The 15,848-nt window shown below is 44.3% G+C and overlaps 1 protein-coding gene across 1 annotated transcript in view; it reads right to left on the reverse strand.

Annotated features, from left to right (window-relative positions):
- Window positions 1–15,848, reverse strand: part of vwf (von Willebrand factor) — a 198,109-nt gene that overhangs the window by 29,185 nt on the left and 153,076 nt on the right. Inside the window, 2 exon segments of the mRNA XM_052466814.1 lie at window positions 10,315–10,419; window positions 14,180–14,251. Coding sequence (XP_052322774.1) covers window positions 10,315–10,419; window positions 14,180–14,251 — 177 coding nt within the window.

The following is a 15,848-nucleotide window of genomic DNA, read 5'->3' on the forward strand; positions in this document are numbered from 1 at the left end:
ACATATGGACAACCCATTTTGAAACACTCTACAACACCGTTCACATTGACACAAACTGAGAAACTAAACTATTACTGACCAGGAGCTCTATAAGAAACTAAACTATTACTGACCAGGAGCTCTATAAGAAACTAAACTATTACTGACCAGGAGCTCTATAAGAAACTAAACTATTACTGACCAGGAGCTCTATAAGAAACTAAACTATTACTGACCAGGAGCTCTATAAGAAACTAAACTATTACTGACCAGGAGCTCTATAAGAAACTAAACTATTACTGACCAGGAGCTCTATAAGAAACTAAACTATTACTGACCAGGAGCTCTATAAGAAACTAAACTATTACTGACCAGGAGCTCTATAAGAAACTAAACTATTACTGACCAGGAGCTCTATAAGAAACTAAACTATTACTGACCAGGAGCTCTATAAGAAACTAAACTATTACTGACCAGGAGCTCTATAAGAAACTAAACTATTACTGACCAGGAGCTCTATAAGAAACTAAACTATTACTGACCAGGAGCTCTATAAGAAACTAAACTATTACTGACCAGGAGCTCTATAAGAAACTAAACTATTACTGACCAGGAGCTCTATAAGAAACTAAACTATTACTGACCAGGAGCTCTATAAGAAACTAAACTATTACTGACCAGGAGCTCTATAAGAAACTAAACTATTACTGACCAGGAGCTCTATAAGAAACTAAACTATTACTGACCAGGAGCTCTATAAGAAACTAAACTATTACTGACCAGGAGCTCTATAAGAAACTAAACTATTACTGACCAGGAGCTCTATAAGAAACTAAACTATTACTGACCAGGAGCTCTATAAGAAACTAAACTATTACTGACCAGGAGCTCTATAAGAAACTAAACTATTACTGACCAGGAGCTCTATAAGAAACTAAACTATTACTGACCAGGAGCTCTATAGGAAACTAAACTATTACTGACCAGGAGCTCTATAAGAAACTAAACTATTACTGACCAGGAGCTCTATAAGAAACTAAACTATTACTGACCAGGAGCTCTTTAAGAAACTAAACTATTACTGACCAGGAGCTCTATAGGAAACTAAACTATTACTGACCAGGAGCTCTATAAGAAACTAAACTATTACTGACCAGGAGCTCTATAAGAAACTAAACTATTACTGACCAGGAGCTCTTTAAGAAACTAAACTATTACTGACCAGGAGCTCTATAGGAAACTAAACTATTACTGACCAGGAGCTCTATAAGAAACTAAACTATTACTGACCAGGAGCTCTATAAGAAACTAAACTATTACTGACCAGGAGCTCTTTAAGAAACTAAACTATTACTGACCAGGAGCTCTATAGGAAACTAAACTATTACTGACCAGGAGCTCTATAAGAAACTAAACTATTACTGACCAGGAGCTCTATAAGAAACTAAACTATTACTGACCAGGAGCTCTATAGGAAACTAAACTATTACTGACCAGGGGCTATATAGGAAACTAAACTATTACTGACCAGGAGCTCTATAAGAAACTAAACTATTACTGACCAGGAGCTCTATAAGAAACTAAACTATTACTGACCAGGAGCTCTATAAGAAACTAAACTATTACTGACCAGGAGCTCTTTAAGAAACTAAACTATTACTGACCAGGAGCTCTATAAGAAACTAAACTATTACTGACCAGGAGCTCTATAAGAAACTAAACTATTACTGACCAGGAGCTCTATAGGAAACTAAACTATTACTGACCAGGGGCTCTATAGGAAACTAAACTATTACTGACCAGGAGCTCTATAAGAAACTAAACTATTACTGACCAGGAGCTCTATAAGAAACTAAACTATTACTGACCAGGAGCTCTATAAGAAACTAAACTATTACTGACTAGGAGCTCTATAAGAAACTAAACTATTACTGACCAGGAGCTCTATAAGAAACTAAACTATTACTGACCAGGAGCTCTATAAGACACTAAACTATTACTGACCAGGAGCTCTATAAGAAACTAAACTATTACTGACCAGGAGCTCTATAAGAAACTAAACTATTACTGACCAGGAGCTCTATAAGAAACTAAACTATTACTGACCAGGAAATCTATAAGAAACTAAACTATTACTGACCAGGAGCTCTATAAGAAACTAAACTATTACTGACCAGGAGCTCTATAAGAAACTAAACTATTACTGACCAGGAGCTCTATAAGAAACTAAACTATTACTGACCAGGAGCTCTATAAGAAACTAAACTATTACTGACCAGGAGCTCTATAAGAAACTAAACTATTACTGACCAGGAGCTCTATAAGAAACTAAACTATTACTGACCAGGAGCTCTATAAGAAACTAAACTATTACTGACCAGGAGCTCTATAAGAAACTAAACTATTACTGACCAGGAGCTCTATAAGAAACTAAACTATTACTGACCAGGAGCTCTATAAGAAACTAAACTATTACTGACCAGGAGCTCTATAAGAAACTAAACTATTACTGACCAGGAGCTCTATAAGAAACTAAACTATTACTGACCAGGAGCTCTATAAGAAACTAAACTATTACTGACCAGGAGCTCTATAAGAAACTAAACTATTACTGACCAGGAGCTCTATAAGAAACTAAACTATTACTGACCAGGAGCTCTATAAGAAACTAAACTATTACTGACCAGGAGCTCTATAAGAAACTAAACTATTACTGACCAGGAGCTCTATAAGAAACTAAACTATTACTGACCAGGAGCTCTATAAGAAACTAAACTATTACTGACCAGGAGCTCTATAAGAAACTAAACTATTACTGACCAGGAGCTCTATAAGAAACTAAACTATTACTGACCAGGAGCTCTATAAGAAACTAAACTATTACTGACCAGGAGCTCTATAAGAAACTAAACTATTACTGACCAGGAGCTCTATAGGAAACTAAACTATTACTGACCAGGAGCTCTATAAGAAACTAAACTATTACTGACCAGGAGCTCTATAAGAAACTAAACTATTACTGACCAGGAGCTCTTTAAGAAACTAAACTATTACTGACCAGGAGCTCTATAGGAAACTAAACTATTACTGACCAGGAGCTCTATAAGAAACTAAACTATTACTGACCAGGAGCTCTATAAGAAACTAAACTATTACTGACCAGGAGCTCTTTAAGAAACTAAACTATTACTGACCAGGAGCTCTATAGGAAACTAAACTATTACTGACCAGGAGCTCTATAAGAAACTAAACTATTACTGACCAGGAGCTCTATAAGAAACTAAACTATTACTGACCAGGAGCTCTTTAAGAAACTAAACTATTACTGACCAGGAGCTCTATAGGAAACTAAACTATTACTGACCAGGAGCTCTATAAGAAACTAAACTATTACTGACCAGGAGCTCTATAAGAAACTAAACTATTACTGACCAGGAGCTCTATAGGAAACTAAACTATTACTGACCAGGGGCTCTATAGGAAACTAAACTATTACTGACCAGGAGCTCTATAAGAAACTAAACTATTACTGACCAGGAGCTCTATAAGAAACTAAACTATTACTGACCAGGAGCTCTATAAGAAACTAAACTATTACTGACCAGGAGCTCTTTAAGAAACTAAACTATTACTGACCAGGAGCTCTATAAGAAACTAAACTATTACTGACCAGGAGCTCTATAAGAAACTAAACTATTACTGACCAGGAGCTCTATAGGAAACTAAACTATTACTGACCAGGGGCTCTATAGGAAACTAAACTATTACTGACCAGGAGCTCTATAAGAAACTAAACTATTACTGACCAGGAGCTCTATAAGAAACTAAACTATTACTGACCAGGAGCTCTATAAGAAACTAAACTATTACTGACCAGGAGCTCTATAAGAAACTAAACTATTACTGACCAGGAGCTCTACTATCCTTCTGACCCTATGTAGCCAGGTCCATCTACTATCCTTCTGACCCTATGTAGCCAGGTCCATCTACTATCCTTCTGACCCTATGTAGCCAGGTCCATCTACTATCCTTCTGACCCTATGTAGCCAGGTCCCATCTACTATCCTTCTGACCCTATGTAGCCAGGTCCATCTACTATCCTTCTGACCCTATGTAGCCAGGTCCATCTACTATCCTTCTGACCCTATGTAGCCAGGTCCCATCTACTATCCTTCTGACCCTATGTAGCCAGGTCCCATCTACTATCCTTCTGACCCTATGTAGCCAGGTCCATCTACTATCCTTCTGACCCTATGTAGCCAGGTCCCATCTACTATCCTTCTGACCCTATGCAGCCAGGTCCCATCTACTATCCTTCTGACCCTATGTAGCCAGGTCCCATCTACTATCCTTCTGACCCTATGCACCCAGGTCCATCTACTATCCTTCTGACCCTATGCAGCCAGGTCCCATCTACTATCCTTCTGACCCTATGCACCCAGGTCCATCTACTATCCTTCTGACCCTATGTAGCCAGGTCCATCTACTATCCTTCTGACCCAGGTCCCATCTACTATCCTTCTGACCCAATGTAGCCAGGTCCATCTACTATCCTTCTGACCCTATGTAGCCAGGTCCATCTACTATCCTTCTGACCCTATGTAGCCAGGTCCCATCTACTATCCTTCTGACCCTATGTAGCCAGGTCCCATCTACTATCCTTCTGACCCTATGTAGCCAGGTCCATCTATTATCCTCCTGACCCAGGTCCATCTACTATCCTTCTGACCCTATGTAGCCAGGTCCATCTATTATCCTTCTGACCCAGGTCCCATCTACTATCCTTCTGACCCTATGTAGCCAGGTCCATCTACTATCCTTCTGACCCTATGTAGCCAGGTCCATCTACTATCCTTCTGACCCTATGCAGCCAGGTCCCATCTACTATCCTTCTGACCCTATGTAGCCAGGTCCCATCTACTATCCTTCTGACCCTATGTAGCCAGGTCCATCTACTATCCTTCTGACCCTATGTAGCCAGGTCCATCTACTATCCTTCTGACCCTATGTAGCCAGGTCCATCTACTATCCTTCTGACCCTATGTAGCCAGGTCCCATCTACTATCCTTCTGACCCTATGTAGCCAGGTCCATCTACTATCCTTCTGACCCTATGTAGCCAGGTCCATCTACTATCCTTCTGACCCTATGCAGCCAGGTCCATCTACTATCCTTCTGACCCTATGTAGCCAGGTCCATCTACTATCCTTCTGACCCTATGTAGCCAGGTCCATCTACTATCCTTCTGACCCTATGTAGCCAGGTCCCATCTACTATCCTTCTGACCCTATGTAGCCAGGTCCCATCTACTATCCTTCTGACCCTATGTAGCCAGGTCCCATCTACTATCCTTCTGACCCTATGTAGCCAGGTCCCATCTACTATCCTTCTGACCCTATGTAGCCAGGTCCCATCTACTATCCTTCTGACCCTATGTAGCCAGGTCCCATCTACTATCCTTCTGACCCTATGCAGCCAGGTCCATCTACTATCCTTCTGACCCTATGCAGCCAGGTCCATCTACTATCCTTCTGACCCTATGTAGCCAGGTCCCATCTACTATCCTTCTGACCCTATGTAGCCAGGTCCATCTACGATCCTTCTGACCCTATGCAGCCAGGTCCATCTACTATCCTTCTGACCCTATGCAGCCAGGTCCCATCTACTATCCTTCTGACCCAGGTCCCATCTACTATCCTTCTGACCCTATGCAGCCAGGTCCCATCTACTATCCTTCTGACCCTATGTAGCCAGGTCCCATCTACTATCCTTCTGACCCTATGTAGCCAGGTCCCATCTACTATCCTTCTGACCCTATGCAGCCAGGTCCCATCTACTATCCTTCTGACCCTATGTAGCCAGGTCCCATCTACTATCCTTCTGACCCTATGTAGCCAGGTCCCATCTACTATCCTTCTGACCCTATGTAGCCAGGTCCCATCTACTATCCTTCTGACCCTATGTAGCCAGGTCCCATCTACTATCCTTCTGACCCTATGCAGCCAGGTCCATCTACTATCCTTCTGACCCTATGCAGCCAGGTCCATCTACTATCCTTCTGACCCTATGTAGCCAGGTCCCATCTACTATCCTTCTGACCCTATGTAGCCAGGTCCATCTACGATCCTTCTGACCCTATGCAGCCAGGTCCATCTACTATCCTTCTGACCCTATGCAGCCAGGTCCCATCTACTATCCTTCTGACCCAGGTCCCATCTACTATCCTTCTGACCCTATGCAGCCAGGTCCCATCTACTATCCTTCTGACCCTATGTAGCCAGGTCCCATCTACTATCCTTCTGACCCTATGTAGCCAGGTCCCATCTACTATCCTTCTGACCCTATGCAGCCAGGTCCCATCTACTATCCTTCTGACCCTATGCAGCCAGGTCCCATCTACTATCCTTCTGACCCTATGCAGCCAGGTCCCATCTACTATCCTTCTGACCCTATGCAGCCAGGTCCCATCTACTATCCTTCTGACCCAGGTCCCATCTACTATCCTTCTGACCCTATGCAGCCAGGTCCCATCTACTATCCTTCTGACCCAGGTCCCATCTACTATCCTTCTGACCCTATGTAGCCAGGTCCATCTACTATCCTTCTGACCCTATGCAGCCAGGTCCCATCTACTTTTTAACTCCTCGCAAGTGTGGCTTGTTTGATGTCTGCTGTGAAGGAATACCACAACAAGTCAACTACTTGATTGATGAAGGCCTGTCATCCAGCAAAGGCAGCAGCTCAGTCATCAACTACATGCACCATTTCTTCACCAACTACGGAGTTGGGAAACACGTATGGACGTGATTTGTGATAACTGCAGTGGCCAAAACAAGAACAAGTTTGTGCTCTGGTATTGTGCCTGGCGGACCATGCACAAGCTCCACCACAGTCTGGACCTTCACTTCCTGATCACAGTTCACACCAAGTTTGTGCTCTGGTACTGTACCTGGTGGACCATGCACAAGCTCCACCACAGTCTGGACCTTCACTTCCTGATCACAGGCCACACCAAGTTTGCCCCCAACTGGTGCTTCGGCCTCATCAAGCAGCGCTTCAAAAATACCAGAGTGAACCCTTTGTCTGAGATTGCTGGTATTGTGAAGGACAGCACTGTGACAGGGGTCAACACCCCACAGCTGGTTGGACTGGATGATTTATTTTATTTTACCTTTATTTAACTAGGCAAGTCAGTTAAGAAAAAATTCTTGTTTTCAATGTCAGCCTAGGAACAGTGGGTTAACTGCCTTGCTCAGGCGCAGAACGACTGATTTTTACCTTGTCAACTAAGGGATTCAATCTGGCAAACTTTCGGTTACTGGTCCAATGCTCTAAACACTAGGCTACCTGCCGCCCCAGGATGATACGGTGCTGGGGGAAAGCTATGGCTGACATTAACACCTGACTCCGCACTTCAGGCCCGCTGCCACAGATCAAGCAGTACCAGCACTTCAGGTGGATATCATTTTCATTGCATTGTATGAGGTTATTGTTCTTCTCTAAACTTGGGAGGTGAATTGATGTTGTGCCAGGTTGTAATGTATTCTGATTTTGTTGTTGTTATTCCCTGTTTTACAGCTTCGATGCTGATGTTGTTAGGGTCAGTCGGGACCAGGTTTCAGCTGCTGTGCAATGCTGACATTCCTCCCATAGATGGTCTGCCTGTACAAGCATCACCTGGACTGGACACAGCTCAACAAACTCATCTTTTTGAGGGAGTTTTCAATAAAAAGGCTATGAACATCACATGCCCTGCACCAAAGTCAAGGGCCGGACAGAAACAAGCTCCCTAGATTCCTTTGTTCATGATTTGTTCGGACAGACCAGTCATCAGCACTATCTGCAGTGCCTCTATTCAAATGACTCTCTGCTAACACACACGCCATGCATTGCTGCTACTATTTTTTTATCCTGCTGCTCAGCCACTTTAACCCTGATTGTATGCATATAACTTCATCGTCTATCACTGATATTGATATTGTTATTGTACTTACTGTATATTATTTTATTTATATTGACACTATCTATTTCTGATATTGCTACTATGCAAGTAATCATTTGGCTGTACCGTTTACACCTTCTGTAGAGACCATCCACTTAGCAAGACATAGCAAAATATTGATATATAAACTTTATATTGATATGTGACATACCACAACAATATCATGTGACTATATCAAGTGTCCACCACATAAATATATGGTGCATGCATCTGTTTATGTACTATACATGTGCACCTCCCTCAGGTTTCAACTCAGGTTGCATGACCTAAACTTATGTATGAAATACTGTGTGATAAGTGTATGTGTAACAGTATATAAAGTATGGTAATGTTCTGGTGTGATGGCATTTGGACAGTGGTGTAAAGTACTACTTAACTATTTCTGGGGGTATATGTACATTACTTTACTATTTATATTTATGGCAACTTTTACTTTTACTTCACTACATCCTGAAAGAAAATTATTTATTTTTTACTCCATACAGTTTCCCTGACACCCAAAAGTACTTGTTACATTTTGACAAGAAAATTGTCCAATTCACACACTTATCAAGAGAACGTCTCCGGTCATCCCTACTGCACTTCATCTGGTAGACTCACTAAACACAAATGCTTTGTTTGTAAATTATGTCTCAGTGTTGGAGTGTGGCCCTGGCTATCTGTCAATAAAAAATTAAAACATTCAATTGGGCCATCTGGTTTAATATAAGGAATTTGAAATTATTATAACTTTCACTTTTGATACTGAAGTACATTTTAGCAATTCCATTTACTTTTGATACTTAAGTATTTTTAAAACCAAACACTTTAGGACTTACTTAAGTAGTATTTTACTGGGTGACTCTTACTTTTACTTCAGTCATGTTCAATTAAGGTATCTTTACATATAATGACAATTTAGTACTTTCCCACCACTGGATGTGGGCGGGGGTTGTAGCATTTCTTTCACGTGACCCATCAATTTAGACAAGTGTGTCTGTGTAAGAGTCATCTAATATTTATAACATATTTATATCTGGACACAGTTTACCTGGAATTGTTCCTTATTGTAGGCTACTACCACTTTTAGTCTTTACTACACTACTCACTGTTTAGCACATGACCTCACATGTGGATCCTTAAACAGATGGGTGAGGCTGGTTTAAGAGGGTGTGAACAATGCCGAATGGGTGGGGCTGGTTTAAGAGGGTGTGAACAATGCCGAATGGGTGGGGCTGGTTTAAGAGGGTGTGAACAATGCCGAATGGGTGGGGCTGGTTTAAGAGGGTGTGAACAATGCTGAATGGGTGGGGCTGGTTTAAGAGGGTGTGAACAATGCTGAATGGGTGGGGCTGGTTTAAGAGGGTGTGAACAATGCTGAATGGGTGGGGCTGGTTTAAGAGGGTGTGAACAATGCTGAATGGGTGGGGCTGGTTTAAGAGGGTGTGAACAATGCTGAATGGGTGGGGCTGGTTTAAGAGGGTGTGAACAATGCTGAATGGGTGGGGCTGGTTTAAGAGGGTGTGAACAATGCTGAATGGGTGGGGCTGGTTTAAGAGGGTGTGAACAATGCTGAATGGGTGGGGCTGGTTTAAGAGGGTGTGAACAATGCTGAATGGGTATAGACAAAGGAGAGCTCCCCAGGAGATACCAAAAAATTCAAGGCCCTTTTCTCAAAAGATAGTTAACAAGTTTATCAACTTTCAAAGCATAATTACTTTCCCATTGTTCTTCAAAAATGCAGTGTATGATATACCATTTGTAGCTCTAAGTCTCTACTTTTTAACAATGTAAAAAATATATATATTTTTTTTAATACTTCAAAACCTAATGGTAGGTCCTGGAAGTCACAAAAATAGATGGGTGTTGGTTCAATTGTGATTTTAAAGAAGAGAGACATTTTGGTGTGGCAGTTTCTTTTCCTGTGATCACGGAGCGCTTTTTAGCAGAGTGGTTGGAAAGGACACAACGAGCGGGATTTACAACTGCTCAACTCTGCTCCATGCTCTGGTGGGCACTGGAATTACTAATTGAAGACGGGGGAAAGTACACTTTTGTCAGAACAGGCTGGCTAAATGCAGCAGTAACTCAACACACTGTCATTAAAGCTACATTCAAAGATGGTTGTTTTAATTAAGATTTTCAAATTTCATAGTGCAGTATATCCTTGTGTGTAACAGAACATTTAATTTAATTTAGACAAAGCTTATTCATTGTTAAAATTTTTTTTCCATAAATGATCACTCACACAAGTGAACAAAAATCAATGTCTGTTCAGATATTCAGATATCCAGATAGTCAGATAGTCATCCTTAATAGAGATCATATAATTCAGGATGTGTGTGTTTTACTCACCACAGTGATGAATGGGTTGACACTCTCCAGGGTTAGTCAGCACCACAGTCAGACCGTCTTCACAGCGAGGAACCTCCGGCAGCTGGCAACTAACCAGGTCACATACTACACACACACACACACACACACACACACACACACACACACACACACACACACACACACACACACACACACACACACACACACACACACACACACACACGCACACACACACACACACAACCCAAACGCATACACACACAGGACACACAGAGTACACGAAAAACACAGTAAACAAACAAACAATACACACACAAACAATACCGACGCACACACACACACACACACACACACACACACACACACACACACACACACACACACACACACACACACACACACACACACACACACAGTATTATAGTGTCACACACTACACGTACAGTATTACAGTAGTATTAGTGTAGACTACAATATAGTAGTCCAATATAGTGCATTATAGTACATATTGGTACTGTAGAATAGTGTTGTAGCATTTTAATAATGTAGTACGTACCACTGTCACAACCTGATCTGTTTCACCTGTCTTTGTGCTTGTCTCCACCCCCACCAAGTGTCTCCCCTCATTATCTCCTGTGTATTTAAACCTGTTTTCTCTGTTTGTCTGTTGCCAGTTTGTTTTGTTCATCAAGCCTACCAGCGTTTTTCCCCTTGCTCCTGTCTTATGGCGGGGGGGACTCCATAACCTGGCAGAATGCCATGACCAGGCATTCGACACTTCTGGAGCAATTCCGTGGATTCCCTACTGGGCAACGGGTCACACTCGTAATTGCCCAGCCTACCCCAGTGTCCCGAGAACCCCGCTTACCTCCTCCGGAGCGCTATGCTGGAGATTCTATAACCTGCCAGGCTTTTCTCTCCCAGTGCTCCCTCAATTTTCACCATGCAGCCTTCTGTGTTCCCCTCGGTCCCCTCGAGGATAGTGTACATCATAACGCTGATGTCCGGGAGGGAACTCGCCTGGGCTACGATGGTGTGGGAGCAACAGTCCACCATCTTTCTTAGTCTAGAGGAGTTTGAAGCGGAAGTTTGTAAGGTGTTTGATTCTCCGTTGTCTGGGAGAGAGGCTGCTCATAAGCTGCTCCCGCTACATCAAGACTCCCGTAGTGTGGCAGACTATGCAATGGATTTTCGCATGCTGGTGGCTGAGAGTGCCTGGAACCTGGAAGCATTGTTCGACATGTTTCTTCACGGATTATCGGAGGTGGTAATAAATGAGCTTGCAGCCCGGGAGCTGCCCATGGACCTTGACTCCCTCATAGCCTTGACCATCCGAATCGATGGATGGCTTTGAGAACGTAGGAAGGAGAGGGAATCTGTGCCCTTTCACACTCGTTCGCCCTCGATTCCCACCTTGCCTCCGAAGAATCCCGGACACCCCCAAAGTCTATTTGTCCGTCCCTGAAGTCTACATGAACCCGACATCACCCGAGTTCTCTCAGGAATCACCGAAGGCCGACTCCTTCAGAGTCCAGACACCTGGGCAGGGCTAGACTGACTCCGGCTGAGCGCTTCCGCCGACCCCACACCCAGAGCTATTGAACATTTCGTAGCAACCTGCCCATTAAAACCCAGGCTCATTAAAAGGGGCGAGTACTCCGGTGGGCCTTATGGAGAACTTTTCCTCTACCCTTACTCGCATCCATTTCCATGCCATCCTGCTGTGGGGGAATCAGTAGAAATCTCTCTGGGTACTCTTCGACTCTGGGGCCGATGAGAGTTTTTTGGACGCTACTCTGGTGTCCGAGCTGGGCATCCCCAATCAGCCCCTCTCCATTCCCATGGACATTAGACCGCTGGACTGGCGCTCTATAGACAGGTTCACTCACAATACCACTCCTATAAACCTATGAGTGTCAGGGAACCACAGCGAGGCAATCCAATTTATGCTGATTAATCAGGTTCCCATTGTATTGGGATTATCTTGGCTCCAGTGACTCAATCCCAATATAGACTGGACTGTTGGTGCCATTATGGTCTGCAGCCCGTTCTGCCACGCACATTGTCTGAAGTGAGCACAGCCTGCCCAGGGACGTTCCTGTGGGCTCGGAAGTTGCCCCAGACCACTCCACCATTCCCGCGGAGTACCAGGACCTCCTGGAGGTGTTCTGTAAAGTCACCTCGTTTCCACTTCACTGACACTATGACTGCGAGATTGACCTTCTCCCAGGCACCATTCCGCCCTGGGGATGACTGTAGTTTCTGTCAGATCCGGTGACCAAGGCAATGGAGACCTACATTGAGGACTCTCTAGCTGCAGGGTTCATCCGTCCTTCTGCATCCCCCGCCTTCTGCATCCCCCAGGGATCTTCTTTGTGGAGAAGAAGCAACCAACCCTGTGCCCGTGCATCGACTACCGGGGCCTAAATTACATTATGGGGAAGAACAGCTGCCTGCTACCACTCATCTCGACGGACTTTGAGACTCTCCAGGGGGACACCGTGTTCTCCAAGCTGTACCTATGGAACGCCTACCCACTGGTGCAGATACGGGAATGGGACGAGTGGAAGACTGCCTTCAACACAGCCAGCGGTCACTACAAGTGTCTGGTCATGCCATTTGGGCTTACCAACGCCCCAACTGTGTTCCAGGCTCTGGTTAATGATGTTCTCTGTGACTTTGACTACCTCAACGAAATCCTCATCTTATCCCGCTCCGCCCAAGAACACATGCTCCATGTCTGACAGGTTCTCCAACGCCTCCTGGAGAACCAGCTGTTTCTAATAGCAGAGAAGTGCGAATTCTATCGCTTCACCATCCCCTTCCTGGGTAACATCATCACTGCAGGGAATGTACAGATGGATCCCGGGAAGGTGAGAGTGGTGGTGGATTGGCCCCAGCCTACGTCCAGGGTGCAGCTAAAACATTTCCTGTGATTCGCCAACTTTTATCGCCGCTTTATCTGGGGTTACAGCACCCTGGCTTCCCCATCTATACTCACCACTTCCAAGGTTCTGTTCACGTGGTCCCCAGCTGCTGACCGGGAGTTCCAGACACCGTTTCACCACAGCTCCCATCTTGGTTCATCCTGTTCCATCCCGCGAGTTCGTGGTGGAGGCCACTGCTTCGGATGTCTGAGTGAGGGCTGTCCTGTCCCTGCATTCTGCCCTGGACCTCAAGTTACATCCCTGCGCCTTCTTCTCCCATTTCCTAAACGCCATGGAGAGGAACTACGATGTGGGGAATTGTGAGCTACTCGCGATGAAGATGGCGTTGGAGGAGTGGAGGCACGGACTGGAGCGGGCGGAACATCTGTTCATTGTGTGGGCCGACCACAAGAACCTGGAATATCTCTGCACTGCCAAGCGTCTAAATTCCAGGCAAGCTAGGTGGGCCCTGCTCTTCACCTGGTTCAACTTCTCCCTCTCCTACCAACCAGGATCCAGAAACATTAAGCTGGATTCACTGTCATGCTGCTAAAGCCCTGTAGTTACCACACTGGTACTCCGGACAACAGTTTGACTGTGGTAATGTATTGTTGTATTGTATTGTATACAGCATGGCATAGTAATCTGGTGTGGTGTAATATTATAATATATTGTAGGTATAGTAATTTAGTAGTGTAGTGTTATAATATACAGTATATATTAGTATAGTATTCTAGTAGTGCAGTATTGTAAAGAAAGTATATATTGGTATAGTATTCTAGCAGTGTAGTGTTATAATACTGTATGAAGCATTTCGTTACACCCGCAATAACATCTGTACGTGACCAATACATTCAATTTGATTTAATACACAGTGTATATTACTATAGTATTCTAGTGTAGTATTCAAATATACCATATATATTAGTAAAGAATTCTAGTAATATGGTACATACCACACTCGTATTCCGGACAACACTTGGACTCCCTCTTCTCCCTCAGAACCTCACAGGGTCCACACGCTGGAGCTACACACCCACACACACACACACACACACACACACACACACACACACACACACACACACACACACACACACACACACACACGCACACGCACATTCTCCACTGAGTATGTGTGTTTATGAGTGTACCCCGCATGTCTATGTGTGTGTGTGTGTGTGTGTGTGTGTGTGTGTGTGTGTGTGTGTGTGTGTGTGTGTGTGTGTGTGTGTGTGTGTGTGTGTGTGTGTGTGTGTGTGTCTGAATGTATATACATTGGGATGTATGGATAAAATGGACGTACATAAAGTATTTTCCCATATTTTTGATACTGAATGTTATCGGATCTTCAACCAAAACCTAATATTAGATAAAGAGAACCTGAGTTTGCAAATAACAAAAAAAGATATATACTTAAAAAAAAATGTATTAACACAGAACAGGGCTCCGGGCAGCCGAGCGGAAATGGAGGAAAACTCGCCTCCCTGCGGACCTGGCATCCTTTCACTCCCTCCTCTCTACATTTTCCTCCTCTGTCTCTGCTGCAAAAGCCACTTTCTACCACTCTAAATTCCAAGCATCTGCCTCTAACCCTAGGAAGCTCTTTGCCACCTTCTCCTCCCTCCTGAATCCTCCCCCCCCCCTCCTCCCTCTCTGCAGATGACTTCGTCAACCATTTTGAAAAGAAGGTCGACGACATCCGATCCTCGTTTGCTAAGTCAAACGACACCGCTGGTTCTGCTCACACTGCCCTACCCTGTGCTCTGACCTCTTTCTCCCCTCTCTCTCAGATGAAATCTCGCGTCTTGTAACGGCCGGCCGCCCAACAACCTGCCCGCTTGACCCTATCCCCTCCTCTCTTCTCCAGACCATTTCCGGAGACCTTCTCCCTTACCTCACCTCGCTCATCAACTCATCCCTGACCGCTGGCTACGTCCCTTCCGTCTTCAAGAGAGCGAGAGTTGCACCCCTTCTGAAAAAAAACCTACACTCGATCCCTCCGATGTCAACAACTACAGACCAGTATCCCTTCTTTCTTTTCTCTCCAAAACTCTTGAACGTGCCGTCCTTGGCCAGCTCTACCGCTATCTCTCTCAGAATGACCTTCTTGATCCAAATCAGTCAGGTTTCAAGACTAGTCATTCAACTGAGACTGCTCTTCTCTGCATCACGGAGGCGCTCCGCACTGCTAAAGCTAACTCTCTCTCCTCTGCTCTCATCCTTCTAGACCTATCGGCTGCCTTCGATACTGTGAACCATCAGATCCTCCTCTCCACCCTCTCCGAGTTGGGCATCTCCGGCGCGGCCCACGCTTGGATTGCGTCCTACCTGACAGGTCGCTCCTACCAGGTGGCGTGGCGAGAATCTGTCTCCTCACCACGCGCTCTCACCACTGGTGTCCCCCAGGGCTCTGTTCTAGGCCCTCTCCTATTCTCGCTATACACCAAGTCACTTAATATATAATAATAATATATGCCATTTAGCAGACGCTTTTATCCAAAGCGACTTACAGTCATGTGTGCATACATTCTACATATGGGTGGTCCCGGGAATCGAACCCACTACCCTGGCGTTACAAGCGCCATGCTCTACCAACTGAGCTACAGAAGGACCACATAGCTC

Source organism: Oncorhynchus keta, chromosome 17 (assembly GCF_023373465.1).
Source record: "Oncorhynchus keta strain PuntledgeMale-10-30-2019 chromosome 17, Oket_V2, whole genome shotgun sequence".
In the NCBI taxonomy this organism is placed as follows: Eukaryota; Metazoa; Chordata; class Actinopteri; order Salmoniformes; family Salmonidae; genus Oncorhynchus; species Oncorhynchus keta.